The 19620-nt window shown below is 35.3% G+C and overlaps 1 protein-coding gene across 1 annotated transcript in view; it reads right to left on the minus strand.

Moving 5' to 3' along the window:
• KIAA0825 (KIAA0825 ortholog) overlaps nt 1-19620 on the minus strand; it is a 281773-nt gene that overhangs the window by 116921 nt on the left and 145232 nt on the right. Inside the window, exons 11-13 of the mRNA XM_023730118.1 lie at nt 15872-16062; nt 13361-13543; nt 5264-5374 (exon numbers count right to left, since the gene is read on the minus strand). Coding sequence (XP_023585886.1) covers nt 5264-5374; nt 13361-13543; nt 15872-16062 — 485 coding nt within the window. The remainder of the gene's footprint in view (nt 1-5263; nt 5375-13360; nt 13544-15871; nt 16063-19620) is intronic.

Below are 19620 nucleotides of genomic sequence, written 5' to 3' on the forward strand. Positions count from 1 at the left end.
AAAGAAAGAAAAGACCAAAATGGATGTCAGAAGAGACTTTGAAATTTGTTCTTGAATGCTGAGTAGCTAAAACAAAAGGAAGAAATGATGAAGTAAAAGAGTTGAACAGCAGATTTCAAAGGGCGACTCGAGAAGACAAAGTAAGTATTATAAGGACATGTGCAAAGACCTGGAGATAGAAAACCAAAGGGGAAGAACACGCTCAGCATTTCTCAAGCTGAAAGAACTGAAGAAAATTCCAAGCATTGAGTTACAACAGTGAAGGATTCTACAGGGAAAATATTTAAAGATGCAGGAAGCATCATAAGAAGATGGAAGGAATACACAGAGTCACTGTACCAAAAAGAATTGGTCGACATTCAACCATTTCAGGAGGTAGCAAATGATCAGGAACTGATGGTCCTGAAGGAAGAAGTCCAAGCTGCACTGAAGGCACTGGCGAAAAACAAGGCTCCAGGAACTGACAGAATACCAACTGAGCTGTTTCAACAAATGGATGCAGTGCTGGAGGGGCTCACTCATCTATGTCAAGAAATTTGGAAGACAGCTATCTGGCCAACTGACTGGAAGAGATCCATATTTATGCCTGTTCCCAAGAAAGGTGATCCAACCGAATGCAGAAATCATCAATCTCATTAATATCACACACAAGTAAAATTTTGCTGAAGATCATTCAAAAGCAGCTGCAGCAGTATATCAACAGGGAACTGCCAGAAATTCAAGCCGAATTCAGAAGAGGATGTGGAATCAGGGATAGCATTGCCGATGTCCAGTGGATCCTGGCTGAAAGCAGAGAATACTAGAAAGATGTTTACCTGTGTTTTACTGACTGTGCAAAGGCATTCAACTCTGTGGATCATAACAAATTATGGATAACATTGCTAACAATTGGAATTCCAGAACACTTAATTGTGCTCATGAGGAACCTGTAAATAGATCAAGAGGCAGTCACTCGAACAGGACAAGTGGAGACTGTGTGGTTTAAAGACAGGAAAGGTATGTGTCAAGGTTGTATTCTTTCACCACAACTATTCAATCTGTATGCTGAGCAAGTAATCCGAGAAGCTGGACTATATGAAGAAGAACTCGACGTCAGGATGGAAGGAATGCTCATTAACAACCTGCGATATACAGATGACACAACTTTGCTTGCTGAAAGCAAAGACGACTTGAAGCACTTACTGATGAAAATCAAAGACCACAGCATTCAGTATGGATTACACCTAAACATAAAGAAAACAAAAATCCTCACAAATGGACCAATAAGCAACATCATGATAAACAGAGAAAATATTGAAGATGTCAAGGATTTCATTTTACTTGGATCCACAATCAATACCAATGGAAGCAGCAGTCAAGACATCAAAAGACGGATTGCATTGGGCAAATCTGCTGCAAAATGCCTCTTTAAAGTGTTGAAAAACAAAATCACCTTGAAGACTACGGTGCGCTTGACCCAAGCCTTGGTATTTTCAATAGCCTCATATTTATGTGAAAGCGGGATGATGAATAAGCAAGACTGAAGAAGAATTAATGCCTTTAAATTGTGGTGTTGATGAAGAATAGTGAATATACCATGGACTGCCAAAAGAACGAACAAATCTGTCTTGGAAGAAGTACAACCAGAACGTTCCTTAGAAGCCAGGACGGCGAGATTACATCTCACATACTTTGGACGTGTTATCAGGCAGGATCAGTCCCTGGAAAAGGACATCATGTTTGGTAAAGTAGAGGGTCAGTGAAAGAGAGGAAGACCCTCAACGAGATGGACTGACACAGTGGCTGCAACAATGGGCTTAAGCATAACAAGAATTGTGAGGATGGCGCAGGACCGGAGAGTGTTTCATTCTGTTGTACACAGGGTCCCTATGAGTCGGAACTGACTCAATGGCATCCAACAACCACAACAACAAAGGGAAGTGAGGAGACTAACTTGGCTGGAGCAGATAAAATTGTGTGACCTCCAGGAAAGAAGCCAGGATAGACAGTGTGGGTGAAGCAGAGGAATTAGATTTCAAGATACTATAGTTTCCTGAGTAGCAGAATGACATAATGGAAATGTTATTTTCAACATGTTAAGTAATAGTAAAATGGACTAAGGTTCTTACAATGGGCTGGAGAGAAAGGGTGGCTCTAAAAGAAATTAGGGAGAAGAATTAATAGAACTAGGAATTGGTGAAGAAGCTCAACATGGCAACTGTAATCAAGATTCTGTCTTGGAATAGTGGTGATGGTTGAACAATCTGGTGAACATAATTGATGTCACTGAATTGTACATGTAAAAAATGTTGAAATGGAAAATGTTTTGTGATATCTATATATAATCATCACAATTAAAAAAAAAAGATTCAATCCTGGAAGCTTTTAGGAATGATGACACTCTTAATAGTAAAGATTCCATGAGTTAGAGGACAAAGGAAGAGGGAAAGGATCAGCTGAGTATATCATATTGAGTATCCAGTAGTAAAAAATATGGGCACCTGGACATGTATCGTTAGAGTAAAGGTAAGCACTCAGAGATAGATATATAGAGCTAGAAATCATCTGTATAGAGGTTAGAGGTTAAGCCATGTGAACAAAAGAGCAAAAGAAGAAAATGGGTTTTCTTTTTGCTTTTCAAAATTTTGTTTTTATCTTAATAAAGTGAAATTGTATTTATTAGAGAAAATATAGAAAAAAATACAGGTGAAAACCATTTGTAATCCTACTACTCAGAGATAACCACTATACCCCCCACCATGTTATATATCCTTTCAATCTTTGTTTTTGTATGCAAATGTGTTTTACACTCTATGTATGGTATTGTGGCATAGTTTAGCACCTCCCAACTGTGTCCCACCTTCCAATAACCATTTATCCCTTAGAAAATAAGGGTTCTCTTATTCAGCAAGCTTGGGAAACCAGTAAACTAGTTCCCTTCCTAATATGAACTAGAATATCAGAGGCCCTGCAAAGCTGAACGATAAAAAGAGACTTTACTACTAACGAATAACTGACAATTTTATTTGTGCAGGAAAATGATTTTTCATGCACACCTGTTACCATCACTCTGAGCTGCTTTCCCTTTGGAAGGTGGAGGCGTAGTTGTTAAGAGCTTGAGCTCTGGACTTGGACAGACCTGGGTTCAGAGTCTGACCTTCCACCTTTGCTCCCTTTGGAAAGTTGCTACCAATACATTGCTTTGCACTCCATAAAAGAAGGACATGAGTACTTAGCTCACAGAACTGGAGTGAAGTTTAAAAGAGATAATGTATATGAAGCACTTGGCAATGTATCTGGTATGTAGTTATTGCTCTAAAAACTTGCCTGACTTTTATAACTGTAATAATTACTAACTTGCATTTTTTAACCACGAATCACAATTATTTCCCTACTATCACTCAGTATTTTTCAAAACCAACATTTTTAATGACTCCATAGTATGCTAAAGGAGCCCCAGTGATGCAGTGGTTAAGCACTTGGCTGCTGACTAACTAAAAGTTGGCTGTTGGAACCCACCAGCTAGCTGTTCTGTGGGAGAAAGATGTGTCAGTCTGCTTCCGTGAAGATTACAGCCTTGGAAACTCTATGGGGCAGTTCTACTCTGTCCTGTAGTTGCTATGAGTCGGAATCGACTTGACAGCAATGGGTTTGGTTTGGTTAATTCAGTACTGTGGGACATTTATTTCCATTATTTTCTTTTACAAATAACAGTTCAGTGAACATCCTTGCATATCAAATTTTGTCAACATTTCTGATTAATTCCTTTTGATTGATTCCTAGAAATGGAATTGCTGGATAAAGGGGCATAAACATTTTTAAAGTTTCTGATACATAATTACTAAACTGCCCTCCAGAAAGCTTGTATCAAATTGCATTTTCAATATGTTCTGAAAAATGACACCCACATTCTAATCTTTGTGTTAGGATAATAGTGGAGATTGGCTGCTAAACAGAAGTAAAGTCTTGTTAATTTATGCTTGCTTTAGATATAGAAAGGAGAAAGAAGTTAAACATAAGAATTAGCCATTTGAAAGATAACAAATCCATTTTCATGCTGACTTCCCAGGCATCCAACTGGGAAGGCTGAACCAAGCAAGACTACAGGTAGAAGTCTTACAGAGCTACACCTAAAGGGGGATAACTCCAGTGATTTCAGATACAAGGTAAAAACAGGTAATAAGAATAGAAAAGGTAAATGTGATCACAACATGGAGAACAAATATATTTAGAAGTTTGGGAATGCATTAAAATGACACTGGCTGTTTGCTTAATTCACACTGTAAGTGATACAATTATTTGTTGAGATATTTTGTAGTAACTTCTAATGACACAATAAAGAGTATATTAATAAACGAGATGACATGGTATTGAGATGGTCTTGGAAGTAACAATAATACACTGAGGTCTTTAAAGGTAGGGTCTATGTCTCATTAATCTTGGAATCCCAAGTACTGATATGGGCAAGCAGTATATGATTGTTGTGTCTGTAGAGACTTTTGTGTACGAGGTTTTCACAACAGGTTGAAAAACTCACCCTCTATTCATTGGTAGGATTCTTGTTCCTCAAAGACAGAGATAGAGTCAGCCAACTCAGATAGTAAAATCACAGATAGTGTATTACCGAGATGAATCAAAAATGTATGGGAATTAACAATTTCTCCTTCAGCTATATGTGATATTTTTATTCTCAGGTACTAAAGGAAAGGTACTTTCCAATGATATATTCAGCAAAGAATTAAACTGACATTCTACATAATGCCACAAAATGTCATCAGATTACTCTGGAAGTACATGTCATGCTTTAAGTGATTTTTTCTTATTTTTAAATGCGGTTAATTAAATAAGATAAGTGAAAGATAATATTCAAAATTTACCCCCTCTCAAATTCTACCTAAGGCTCTAGTTAGCTACATGAATTATCCAGTTTTGCAGTCTATGTTTAAAAGTTAGCTGGAGAACTGTCAATTCCCCAGTAATAAACCAAGAAGGAAGGGTTAAAAAGTGAATTGGCAATCAGCTAAAATTGAGCTAAATTTCAGAAATTCACATTTTATCAACATATCACTAAAATACGAGTTAGTAGGATGATTATGAGGCCTTTGGATGCTTAAGCTAAAAAAAAGGAAGAAAAAATGCTCTTTACTTACCTGCCTTACAACAACATTGTGAAAACTATGAGTTTTGTTTTGAAAGATGCATTTATATCCATGGACGAAAGTTTCTATTAAACTTTAAAAGGAATCATAGGGTTGTAGATATTAAGGCAGTCTGAGGTACTCACCTGAGAAAAGAAGGATAGAAATGTGCTATGCCAGAAAACCAATATAATGGTTGGTTGAAAAATGATTTTAAGGAATCTGAAGCAGAATCATCTATGCCATGCTGAAATGTCCTAAGGAAATACAAATAATTCTTTCAGAATAAATGGGAAACGTTAATTATCAAGACCATTTGAACACCTTTTTATTTTTATTTAATATTCAAAGTTAATGATTTTATACAAAATAGTGTGGTGTTAGAATGGACAAGGCACTCGATTCATCCACTTGTGATTTATGTTACTAGGTGACTCAGACAAGGTGGGAAAGTCAGTGTACCCATGAACAATCATGAGCGGAAAATTGGGATTTTTATATGCTTCTATATAACAATCTTAACTCTTGGAAAAGGTATACCAATACCATTATCATTTATTTTTAAAAATCTCATAGTATTATCTTTGTCAATGATAAAATGCATAAAGATTAGTGCAAGGAAAACACATACACCCTTCTCCCCAACCTGTATCCACCAAATGTCAATATTTTGTCATATTTCTTTCATTAATGTAAAAAGGTTTAGCATAAAGTCACCTCTTTTTAATCTTTAAAGTTATTTCTAAATACGAAACAATTAATGAAAATTATAATTAATTTTGTATGTGCCTAAGGGCCTACAGAGGGCTTATAAAGATGAACTTAATTGTAAAATATGTGAGTATGACTTCAAAATTAGAAAAATTTGGCCAGAATATCTGGTATACAACTATATTTGGAGAGAAAACTAGAACATTTTTCTAGGTTGGCCCAAATTCAACTACAAATCTTTAGGTAATACAAAAGGATTTTTTTTTTTTATGCAAAATCTTTAGTACATAGCTTGGTTAATAAAAATTTTATAACGGGAGTATATTTTCCTACATAGAGTTAAGAATGACCACTGGGAACATTTCAGAAATGAAACTGTTTGAAGTGTTATTATCTCTCTATACCTAGAGTGTCCTTGGCTACTAAAAAATATGTAGAACAGAATTTCCATTTTGAAAACTCATCCTTGTCTTCTCACTCCACATCCTGCTTCTTGTGTCATATTTGCCAAATGGATGTCTTGCTGAGTAGAACATTTTCTAACTAAATAAACTTAGAACATTTTAGACTTTTGCTACATAATCTCCTCCTTGAAAATAATTTTTTTTCCTCTCACTAAATTTCGGATGAGAACAAAATTCCATGAGTAAGCTTTAAAGTCAGTGTTATGGATTGAATCGTGCTCCACCCCCACCGCCCAAAAAATATGTATGTATTGAATCCTAACTCTTATACCCATGGATATAATCCTGTTTGTAAATAAGGTTTCCTTTGTTATGTTAATGAGATCATACAAATATAGGGTGTATCCAAAACTTAATCACTTCTGAATTATAAAAAGAGCAGATTAGACACAGAGACAAGCACATACTGGGGAAGACAGATGCCATGTGAGGATCAATAAGAACTAAGGAACCCCTAGGACTACTGACAAGGAAGGAATCCACACTACGAAGACCCTGATTTGGATGTTTAGCCTCCAGAACTGTGAGAAAATAAATCTGTATTCTTTAAAGCCACACCCTGTGGTATTTGTGTTACAGCAGCACTAGCTAACTAAGGCAGTCAGGCTTATTTCCATCCCATGCATTCCACTGTGTGAGCCAGAGAGGTAGGCACAAGCTAGGATACCTTATATGCTTTTCTAAGGAGTGTGGACTTTGCACTGGCAATGGGGAATTGATGAACAGCTTGTAGCATAAGGGTGACAATGGCAGTTTTATATTTTAGAAAAATCACTTGAACAATAGTGAGGAGAATAAGCTGAATGAAAATCAAGGCTGGAAGAAGGGAGATAATTAAGATGCTAGTGCAGTAGATCAGATAGAAGATAATGAAGATAATAAACCAAGGCAGAGAAGATAGTGAGTCATAGAGTTAAGGAAAACAGAGAAGCCTAGGATGACTCCCAAGTTTTTCACTTAGTTTTGGATAAGAGGCTGTATATACAGAAATAGCCATTCAATAGGAATTTAGATTTATAGAACTAGCATTTGTGAGACATATCTGGGTTGAAGATATTGATGTGCAAGTCATCAGCATGATGGTGAAGCCATGAGAGTGGATGAAATCACCCAAAGAAGGAGTGTAAGATGAAAAGATGGTCAAGGGAAAACTACAGAACATATCAACATGTAAAGGTTGAGCAGAGAAAAAGAAACTCTCAGGGGAAACCAAGAAGGTATATTCAGAGAAGTAGGTGGAGAGCCGGAGAAAGTGATGTTAGGGAACCCAAGGGAAGAGAAAATGCTAATAGTGTCAAAAGTTGCAAAGAGGTTAAGTGAACTAAGGACAAAAAGAATCCATTGGAGATAGCAGTTAGGTGTGTATGGATGACCCTGCCCATACTGTTTTTTAGGATGATGACGGCACAAGCCCAATTGCAGTGCACTGAATGACTGGTAGGTGAAGAGGTAGAGACAATAAATGCAAGCTATGTTTTAAGAAAGGAAACATAATATTAAAGAAGGACTATTTTTGATACAGAAGAGCATTAGTAGAAGGAGCTAGAAGATAGACAGAATATAAAAAAAAACTGAGGTCTTGGGATAGGAAGTAACTGAGAGCTCAAGAGAAAAGATTTACTTTGGTTGGAAAAAAAGATATACTCTGATCAGAGACCAATCAAGGGATGTAGGGGTGAGTAGGGATCAAGATAATTACTAGAAATGGAGATGGGAAGTTACAGTGCATGCCTAATGGTCTGGATTTTCTCAGAAAAGTAAAGGGGCCAGTCCATCTGCTAACAAATAGTAAGACGGGGCAAGGTCGGGGGTTTGACCAAAGTGGAGAAGGATGGATGAGAGAGTTACCCTGAGACTGGACAAAGAATGGAATTGTAAAAAGCTACAAAATACAGACGTGTGGATTTCTCCATCAACGTCTGTGTCTGGATGGAGAGGCCAAGTAAGTGGGGTTGTGGGGAGAGGCATACTACATCATGGGAGCCAGAAAGTGGAGGAGACTGGTATGAAGTGACAGAAGAGATGCACCAAGGGGTCTGAAAATAAAGGCAGTATCAAAGGAAGTGAAAGACTGAGGGAAAAGGAAGGGATAGGAGATGGAGGACTTGATGAAACAGCAGGAGAGAATGGAGGATGTGGAGAAAGATACATGGTATCATAGGCTGTGGCTATTTTTCCATCTACCTCTTGGAGCCCTTTGCACACATCCCCATTTGTCCAGTTACCTGGAGGACATCTCATTTCTCCAACAACAAATACTTTGCCTAGAATACCCCTCTCTGTCATGTTAAGCTAGCTCCATAGATTCTTCTACCTCAAAACCTTCTCTAATAAGTCTTCCCTGACCACCCTATCTAAAATATATGCTTTCTCACTACGTCATCTCTCTGTAGTCCCTTATTTTGCTTTGTGTTTTTTTCATAGGACTTAACTCTACCTCCCATTCTTTTCCATTTACATTCTGTTGTCTGTCCCCTGCCCCAAGGGTAGGGTCACTGAGGGTTAGTTGGAGGCAGGATATGGACAAATACAGGAGCTCCAGAGCCAGACAGCCTGGGTTTGTATCCTGGATGTGCAATGTTTGTCAATTGATTTAGGCTCGGTTTTCTCATTTGCACAATGAGGACAACAATGAGAGTCACCTCACAAAGTCAGTGTGAGCATTAAGTGAGATTCCATATACAGGACTTATCAAAGTGCCTAGTACACAAGAAGGGCTCTACATGTGTAAAGTATCATTCATATCATAGCAACCATTACAAATAGTTCTTAAGAAACTCTACCACTATCTCAAAACTGACATGTAATTTCTAATACCTCTAATCAGTTGCCTACTTAGTTTTATCCTCAAGATTAGAAGAAGAAGAAGAAGAAGAAGAAGAAGAAAAGGAGGGTCTAATATTAATGGAATGGTTAGTTGGTGCCACAATTTTTAGACTACAACAAAACCCTTACCAGAATATTTCTGCCAGTACCTAAGTTCTTTTATCCTTCTGGAGGTTTCTCAGTCATACTGGTAACAGTAAGGTTATTTGGCTATAAGAAATGTTATGGCAGATGTTTATGGTCTCAGAGGGGGTGGGATCTTTATGAGCATTTAATTCCACAGCAAGATCCCAAATTAGTTTCATTATTCTGGAGAGTATAACAGGGTGAAAATTGGCCCACAAGCCTCAGTGGGGGAATGGAATTATGAGCTAGCTATTAGATAAACTCTAATGATGTTTTGGTATACACTTAAAAGAGCGGATGCTCTAAATAATTCATAGTGGACAGTAAGCTACAATAATATGAGCTATAAATTATATTTTCCACAAGTTATGAAGGAATTTTGATGTAGCAAATTTAAATACTCCTTTCAAAATAAATAATTGTCTATAGGTAGAAGCAGAATACATTTTCTTCACATTCCCAAATTAGCAGACTTTAAAGATGGCTTTGCTTAAGAGGAAAAAAGTGAGTTTGGCATAATTTCTTGCCTCTGCCAATCCTCCAGCACCAACTAACCTGTGCTCCATCCCTCTCACAACATCATGCTGCCCCTGGACTGACCACACAATCCCACTTTAGCACCCTACCCCAGCTTCATTGTCTTTTGGTTCTCGATCCATAATTAGGCTGCCCTCTTTCCTTTGTCCTTAACAAAAGTGATTGGCTTTTTGGGCTTATGCAGCCAGCTGCTAGGAAGAAATAAATATAATGTACATCAGAAGTGAGAACAACTGATAACAAGTCCAAAAGACAACAACAGCTGGGTTTTATGCTTCTCTTGTGCCACCCTGCTTTTGGCTGCCCTCCCAGGAGAATTGTGTCTTAGAATAGATGCTAATGGAATAAACCTCCACAAAGGCATTGAGGCAGCCAAGAATCTATCTTCAAAGGCAATGGAGGGGCCAGGTCAGACTTCTTGTATCATCTATGTCCAATGATGCCTAGGCCACTGGAGGTGCTCAGTAAAAATACCAGTCAAAGACCATAACCTCAGAAAAAGTAGAATTCATTTGAAACTGAATTCATTTGAAACTGAACTACTGAGACAGCACTGGAATGCTCAGGAAAAGACACGTGAGCCTTCAGATAGCCCTAAAATCACAGATAACTATGAATACGTAAGGACAACCAAATGCTGTGTACTTCACATTTCAAACAGTCATAGGTCACTGCTATAAGTAGCTGCCTAAATGTCATTAAGTGAGAGAAACAGAGGTAAGACACTTGCTATCAAATATAGTTCCCCATACTTCCCCTGCTCCTGGATGACTTCCTATCATGAAAATAACTCTTTGAGGTAAGAAAATGATGAGGATCATTATTTCACTGGCACAATGTTTGGCCTATAGTAGGTACATAGTAAATACATGGTGGGAAAAAAAAATGTATGAATAAGGTACCATTAGACCCTGATTAGTGGGAAGGAGGGTGAACTCTGGGGGCTATCTGTGAAGACCAATCTTGAGAGGGACACAACCAAGCAGCAACCTGATAACAGGATACATGGACCATGCTAGTCAAAGATTCATTTTTGACTAAATTGCATTTACCTGAAATTCTACGAATTAAGTTTTAACTTACTATATAAAACTAGAAGTAATATTCTGTCAAAGCAAAATGCCACATACAAGACCACTGTGTGGGCGTGTGTGTGTGTGCATGTGTGCGTGAGTATGCTGCTGAGAGTGTAGTTTAACTGCTTTCATGAAAGAACTACCTTTTGGAAAATACATGGTGAATGTTTTATGTGTCAGCAGGGCTGTTTCCCTGGAGGACAAACCTAAAGCGCTTCTTTTACAACATTCTAACAGAAATCTACAAAGGAGAGTTAAAAAAGAGCACACAATTCTGCAAACAGGTTTTATTCTTCTGGAAAATAACTTAAAATCCTGTATTCCTACCCTGGGATTTAGTGGCCCTACACTAAACTCAGAAAGGAAAATATATTCAGTTTACCTGTCAGAACGACGTGAAATAAAGGCCGTCACCTTCTAAAATGGCATGTCACATAGAGTGACGAAGACAAACATCGGGTTAAGTTTATAAAAATTCAATACTATCAACATCTGACTGTTACTTTTCCACCAGTTCCTCAAAGCACATGGTATAATTTTTTTAACGTGAGATAAAGATACATTTTTTTCTTAAAATGCTAATAATATGATAACTTTGAATCCTGACTTTGAAAAGAAGCTAAATAAATCAATAGCGTTCTTGCACACAATGTTCTCCCTAGTTGGCGCTACCTTGTAGATTTATTTCACTTTGTCAATACAAAGCAAAATACATTTCAAAGATTACAGTTATATTCTAGGAAAACAATCATAAAATTTAGATCATCACAAGTGGATAAAAATTGTGAAAATTTTTATGAACTGAGAAACATTAGAGAAGAAAGTGTATCTAGACTTTTGCTCATGCTTCAAAGCAATGTAACTATCTATACTTTCTATTAAAAAAAACAGAGGCAGTGCTTGGTGTAAAGTGTTCAGTAATCCTGGTTGAAATTAGCAATTTAAATCTGTTGAATGAGGTTACAGTGCAGTATCGAATGCACAAATCACAGAGATTTGAGTACTTGCATAGTTGTTAAACATTTGTATCAAAGGCCATAGGTTAACACTAATGAATGTATGTTACATTATTATTATTAAAATATGAAATCATTGATAATAATTTATTTGTTTGACAAATGCATTGGGGGTTAAAAATTTTCTATTCATCTGTGACAAACCATGAAATTCAATACTGCTCACCATGACCAATCCATGAAATTTGTCAACTTTGTTCCTGATTTTCACAGGGCCTTCCTCTTAGATGAAATGACCCATTGAACTGAGAGCATAGCATTTTTCCATCTACGGTAAATCAGTTTAGTTTACTAGGATTTATTATGGGCCTCAGACCTTGGGCTTTTCATGATTACCAACCAATATGTATATAATCCCAACCTTATGACAATTTATCTCACTGTTTCTTCCCCTTTCTGAAAGAATTCTCCATTTCTAAAATTAGTTCTCAACCTACGGTTGCCAGAAGAAACAACCTGTAAACAATGGGTTTGTTAAAAGTCAAAGAGTGGGTGAAAATTATAGGGAAATTGAAATCAAAGTTGTTAATTACTCTTAGACTTTCTAATACAAAAGTCTCATAATTTACTGAAAATCAAGACTTTTATATCACCTTTCTTAAAATGTTAAAGAAAGGAATACTTTACCTAATTTATTCTAAAAAGTAAAAATATTATCTCAAATTTTTCCTATCAAACTGAGAATGTATATTATCTAGTATTTCAAAATAAAGTAACAATTTTGGAGGAAGGTTGAAATATAATTGTATTCATGTTTTATTATTAGATCTATTCCTATCTATTCTATAACATTACAAATTTGAAACAAATTAACCAGAAATCTAAAGTAGTTCAAAATTTTAAGCTTTCTCCAAAGTGTATTTATTTAGCTAGGTTTAAGATATTTCAACACATTTTCAATGTAATTGCTTATTTATATTTACTAGTAATTTGTCATTCCTAGCTCAGACTAAAGTCTAACATTAAAACTGGGAATTTTTGGCAGATTAACTGGTAGTGTGGGGCCATTAAGACTCTTAAGACCATTTTTTAAAGTTTATTTTTTATTAGAGCAAATTGCCTTATAAAAATTAAAAGTTAAAATATATTTTTAGAAAGCAAAAAAAAAAAAACATACGATTTCCTTTTTCATAGAGAATCAAGCAATGACAGATAATCAACTAAGTGATGTAATTTGATCATTTAAACAACTCAGATAGCACAGCTCAAAATGATTCTGATTGTAGTGAAGGTTTATCAACTGAATTAGATTGACCAATAGAGATATATTGCATCATTTAACACTAAGCTACTTTAAGAATAAAGAAAACCCTCTTGGTTGCTGTTAGTTGTAAGAAGATGGCTCAATTCACAATATTAAAAATGCACTTCAAAAAATTCTATTTGCTACTTCAAACAATTCAATAACTGGTTTGAAAATAACTTTGTTAAATCATATTATTTTGTATATCATAATAGCTAAAAAGAAAATATATTTTGATACTTACTTATATAATTCTGTTAATGGTGAAGTCAAAATGACTAATGTTGTAAACAAATTATTACAATGAGTGTGAATTTTAAAAATTTTATCATCTATATATTCATGAGGATTCAAAAGTTTCTGTACAGACGTACAAACTGACCATAACATGTTCTCAGTGCATATTAAAATTGTTGTGACATCAAGTCTATTGGAAAGAAAAAGAAGAAAATTATGTTAAAAAAATAATTTTCAGGTTGGTGTGTACACTTTCATCCATATCTCTCATATTAAGCATATGTATGTATAAAATGATTTGGTTAGATAGCAGAGCTTCAGAGATCAAAGACAGACAGAAAGCATCAAAGCCAGCTTCTGAGTTTCCAGGTATTGGGTGGCCCATAATACAACTGTCTTTAGGGATAGTGAGGTCTATAATAGTGAAGTGTGGAGTGGTTTCTAAAAAATATATATATATATATATATATAAAAGAAGCTCTAAGGCTGTCCCTGAAATTACATTGAGCAAGAGAGAAGGTAGATTTTTTTTTTAAAAAAGCTACTATTCACAGATATATGGAACGTAAACATTTGTTAGCAGAACAATTCTCCTTACCCCAGTATAAGCTCTCAAAAGAAAATCATGAGCTTGGGTAGCATGTTCTCCTAGCAAGTGGGAGATGAGAAGAAATGACACCAGAAGCACAAACGAAAAAGCCTATAGTTTCAGAAATTTCCAATGTTAATGAAATCTGTGGAAAATATGCTGTATTATTTATCTTATTCACAAGCTCATTTTTTTTTGTTTCCATCTTCCTTGAGTTTTAATAGTGACCCAAACATCTGATTAAATATAATTTTGTTATATGACTAAATGTACAAACCTCAGTTAATTTCTTCTTCTTCTTTTTTTTAAATTCAGGGTTGAAGATATAGAAGATGGTAATTTTGAAGTGAAAAGTAAAATAAGTTTGAGGATCTATTATAATGACATTTTAGCCTCAGTTTTATACATATATTATAAATGTGTATATTAGTAATACATAATATAGACCATATATATGCACACACATATACATATGTATATATGACTCAGGTGACAGTTGCAATCCATATACCACAGACTATGGGAAGACTAAAAGCACCAATATCACCTTTATTTAACTGCAGTTTGCATCCATTTACTCTAATTGCTAATTAAACAATTGCTAATCCAAGATATACGTATACACACACAGATAATATAACTGATTTCCACAACAAGAGTGATTTAGGATTAACCATTCATATAAAAATATTTATTTATTTTACTTATAAATACTAGCAGAAACAACTCTAGCTTTGTATGGCATTTTTTGCAACTAGCCAGAAAATAAAAACCAAAAAAAGTCTCTGTAGTGTAGCTAATTAATTAAATATACTACCTATTTCATGAGCTAACAACAAATCTGATTTCACAAATATCTCATAATGACTTGCCACCTCATAGTCAAAAGTGATTTACTCTACATAAGGAAAAGAATGAAGGTACTCTTTGCTCTCAAAAGGAATTTTCCATTTAGTCTTCAGAGTTCAATTTAAAAAAAAAAAAAATCTTTGTTCAGTAATTCAAAACAGCCTGTGTGAAATACCATATTTATGAAACACTGTAGCAGGACCTAAACGCCCTTCAAATTGCAGCATGTTTTACAGGAACCTGATCAGGAAATGATTCCTACTGCCTTTAAAAAAAAAAAAAAGCCTCTAACATCTGTAAGTTCCTCCTAAAATGTATCTACAAAAAAAAGTTTTATACTTAAAGACAGGTCTTAATCACAGATGCAATATATATAAAACCAAAGCCATCTCTTTATATAGATCATTGTTGTAATATAATCACATTTTGGTAATAGTCATTGCCTAGTCATTAGAATTACTATATTTCGGCCTCTGATTTAATATCCAGTGACTGTTGCTCTGCATTTTCTGGGATTTCACATTTGTTGAACTGGTTTTTAGAAATATATAATCAGAAGAAAGGAAAAATAAAAAAAGGGACAAAGGAATTAGAATATATTAAGGAGAAAAATGATTAAATAGTTTCCTTACTGAGGATAAACTACTATTTTCACAGGCTTAAAAAAAACAAAACAAAAACTAAAAGCCCCTGTTTGCCTAGAAGCTCAAAGTTAAATTGGCCTTTCTGTTACAGACAGCTGGTTTTTCTCCATTCCAGGACCTTAATTTTCTCTCTTTATCTTATTAACCTTTGTGGATATATGTCCTGTATTGCAAGAGATCTCGATTCACTTTTCAAAAGCAAGTGGGATCTATATAAAAATTTTAAAAAGAAAAAAAAGAGCAAAGTTATTTTGATTCAGGTTCTACATTTCCACTTAACTATCTCAGGAGAATTGAATATGATTTCCTTTCAGATGTTAGAAACAATGTTAAATATACAAGGAGTTATGTCATGCGATTCAGCATTACATTCTGCATTATACCAACTAATGAAAAAATTTCTAGAAAAGCAATGGGTTTCATAACTTCTAGTTACCTTATCTGTGAGGTTCTCTTATAACTGGGATGGGCCCAAGCATATCTGGAGGCCAGTAGACCCAAAGATTTCTCAAGCACTTCTGCAAGAATCTCCTGGGCTAATTTAGGAGGCAGAATGGTCCAGAGATCGTGATGAAGAGCCCAGCAGAAATAATGCCACATCTGGAGCGAGAAGGAGCATCTTTCCCCCTGGCAAAACCACCACACATTAAACAATAGAATCACATCTTCCAAAATTTCAGTTTGCTTCCTATAAACCTAATTAGTTCAGGCTGAAAGGAAATAGCTGGAGAGTTTGACACACTAGATGACCAACAAAGATTTTTGACAAGATGTAAAACATCCTTACTGACAAAGGAACATATGTTCTATTTAAATTACAAGACCAGATATTCTAGCACATGTCCAGACCACAAGCATTTAACCTAGCATATCCTTAATTTACCTACTCCTAGTCTAGGATTTAAAGTTTACTTTTAAGCAATTGGCTCTGCAGTTTCTAAACAAGTCATACTAATTTAAGATAGTGGGCTGATTCTTCCAAAATTAAAATCTAATTATTTAAATTGTTTAAGTATGTATATTTTTCTGAGACTATAATCTTACCATTGAGATAATTCTATAAATGTTTCAGATTTCACATTGTAATGACATGACTGGAGGAAAAATAAACTTGCATATTACATACTTAGCAACATGCATGAAACCAAGGGGGAGGGTAACTATTGAAGATTATTACATTAGGCTATTTCAGATTTGCACTGGGCAAATCTGCTGCAATAGACCTCAATAAAATGTTAAAAAGCAAAGATGTCACTTTGAGGACAAGGTTTGCCTGACCCAAGTCCTAGTATTTTCAATCGCCTCACATGCACGCAAAAGCTGGACAATGAATAAGGAAGACTGAAGAAGAATTGATGTCTTTGAATTATGATGACGGCAAAGAATATTGAATATACCATGGACTGCCAGAAGAATGAACAAATCTGTCTTAGAAAAAGTACAGCAGAATGTTCCTTAGAAGTGAGAGGATGGCAAGACTTCATCTCACGTACTTTGGACATGCATCAGGAGGGACCAGTTCCTGGAGAAGGACATTATGCTTGGTAAAGTAGAGGGTCAGCAAAAAGATGAAGACCCTCAACAAAATGGATTGACACAGCAGCTGCAACAAAGGGTTCAAACATAGCAAAGATTGTGAGTATCGCACAGGACCGAGGAGTGTTTCATTCTATCGTACATGGGGTCACTATGAGTCGGGTCGACTTGACGGCACCTAACAATAACAACATTTCATCTATAGCATTTTAATAACAATTCTAGAAACAGATCTTACAACAGCCTGATTTTACAAGACTTTGTAAAGCTGAGGCAGATGTTATCATCATTTCTTAGTATTTTTACAGTACTTCATACTTCTAAGGGGCCAGAGTCCCATTCCTTTCCACCCCCAGAAAGATCCCTTCTGTGTGCCAAATAGCCCCTGACCACAGGAGATCCAAGAGCAACCAAAGCCCAAGGGACCAGGCAGAAATGAGAAGGTGGCCTCAAGTGTTTTACAAGCATTAATTAGTTAATGCACTCTTGGGAAAGTATGTTAGTAGCTGGACCTCATTTTCTTCAAACCAGATCAAAAGATTATTTGAAATAGGAAGAATAGAATGTTTTCTACAACCATTATCCTGATTATATTAATATATTAAAAGTTGAACTAGTAAAACTTCCCATTTTATCTCTAAGTAATCCTCTTAGACATAAAATTTCCTCTTTGTCCATTACTTATATTCCTCAAACAAATGTCATCTAAAAAGATATCTGCTCTTCTCTTTTACAAAAAGTTGATAGCTTCTTATGAAGATTCTACTACTAGCAATTTCTTTACATATTATTCTTCTGGTAGTTTCTTTGACTGCCAACATCTTTTGGGGTGATCGTAACAATAATAATTATTTAGACTTACTAGCTACTGAATTTCAAATAGAGTATGTAAGTGAGCTGAATTGTTATTCCTTGGGTGGGAAACTTGGGCACCAAAATGTCAGGTGAAGTTCAAACTGGAGGGGCCTTTGATCATAGCTTCTGACTTCCTGGCTAGATGTGCATCTAAACTGTTTAAGAAAAAAAAATTACAAAATAAATACTGAAATAGCAAAATTATAGCTTCCTATGCTTTCTTTGTTGCGCATTCTGTGGTAAAGAATACTTAAAGTTCTTAACCTAAGAAAGGAGTTTTACAGCTTGATACGCTCATACTTTTTGTGGTACATGTAAATTCAAGCAAAAACTGACCCCCAGCTGGATGTAATGACGAGTATGAGTGATTTACACTAACTTCCCCCCATGGCAATGGGTGGGTACTTAGAGTAATGTGGTCAATATGATGTCTCATATTTTTCAAAATACGAAAAACCAATTTCCTTAATTGTTATTTTTAAACAATACTAAAAAAAAAAAAAAAAGTTCGAGGCATACAGATTTCTTCTCCTAAAAATAAAATTAAAAAAAAAAAAAACACTTGTTTTTAAGACTTTTTGAAATATAAACTTCCTGCTTACTTAGAACTATTCTAAACTGGTCACTGTTGTAACAATTCTCTTCAAAATGTGTACAATTTCAATGGTATGCAAGGGTTTTCATTAAACTAAATGTGATTCATTAATTTTTCTGGCCTGTTTCTCTATTTGTTGTCATTTCAAAAAGTATTCTGCTAGTAAACATCTGTTTTTTTTTGCAGACCCATTATAATGTAAACAGATGTGAGCTTCTATTTAGATTATATATCAGGACACAAGCAGCTGGGCTTTATTGTATAAGCCACTCAATATTATCTTTGAACAGACAATTCTTCATTCTTTGATTATTGGAAAACACAAGTTCCTAAAATTGAGCAGATGTCTACTATACTAAAAGCTTAATTTTAAATGTAATCTGAACACCCACTGTGCCATCTGACCAGCACCTCATCAGAGATACTGAACTCTCTGATTCTCTCAACCTGACAGTTTAGAAAATAACCGTTCATGGAAATAATGTATCCAGGGCTCACTTGATATCACAAAACATGAGCAAATATTGCTTTGTATCTTGTAAATTCTTTTACTGTTTCTTTACTATGCTATGCACATGGTGATAGGTTCCCCTGAGATCTCTATCCTACCCTTAGCCTCCAGTCAGGCAGATATCATCTCCTTTCCTCTCAAAATGGCCCTGCCAAAAACCTACTAGTTCTGTTTTACAAATCAATTGGAATAATGGGAGGAGGAGGAGAAAGGAGCGCAGTAAGTGAGATAAAACCATGTCAGGTATTCCAGTTGTCAAAACAGTAAAAAAAATTGTGCTATTCTTAGAAGATTCTTATTTTTGGTATACAGAAAAGCAGTATCACTTTATTTTTTTGAGCATAAATAACAACCACTAACTATGCAATTAAATTGTAACTACTGACCATGTAAGTATATGGAAGCTACAGTACCATGTAATCACAGGGTAACTATCTCATTATTTCTGCCTTTGAAGCTAAAGCATTGTCATAAGATCTAAGAGCTGCGTGTTACATGGTAATTTGTTTTTTTTTTTTTTTTAAATACTTGGTAACTTCAATAATAGGTTCTCAATGGCATCCACTTATTATTTATACTGTAAACTATTCTAGTTCCCAATCTGCATAAGAGGAAACATAATACCACCGTGTTGGACATATAGTGAGATGATATCTGTTCTTCAATGAAAACTTCATATAAAACTGCT

The sequence above is a fragment of the Trichechus manatus genome, unplaced genomic scaffold, assembly GCF_000243295.1.
Source record: "Trichechus manatus latirostris isolate Lorelei unplaced genomic scaffold, TriManLat1.0 scaffold00032, whole genome shotgun sequence".
Lineage (NCBI taxonomy): Eukaryota > Metazoa > Chordata > Mammalia > Sirenia > Trichechidae > Trichechus > Trichechus manatus.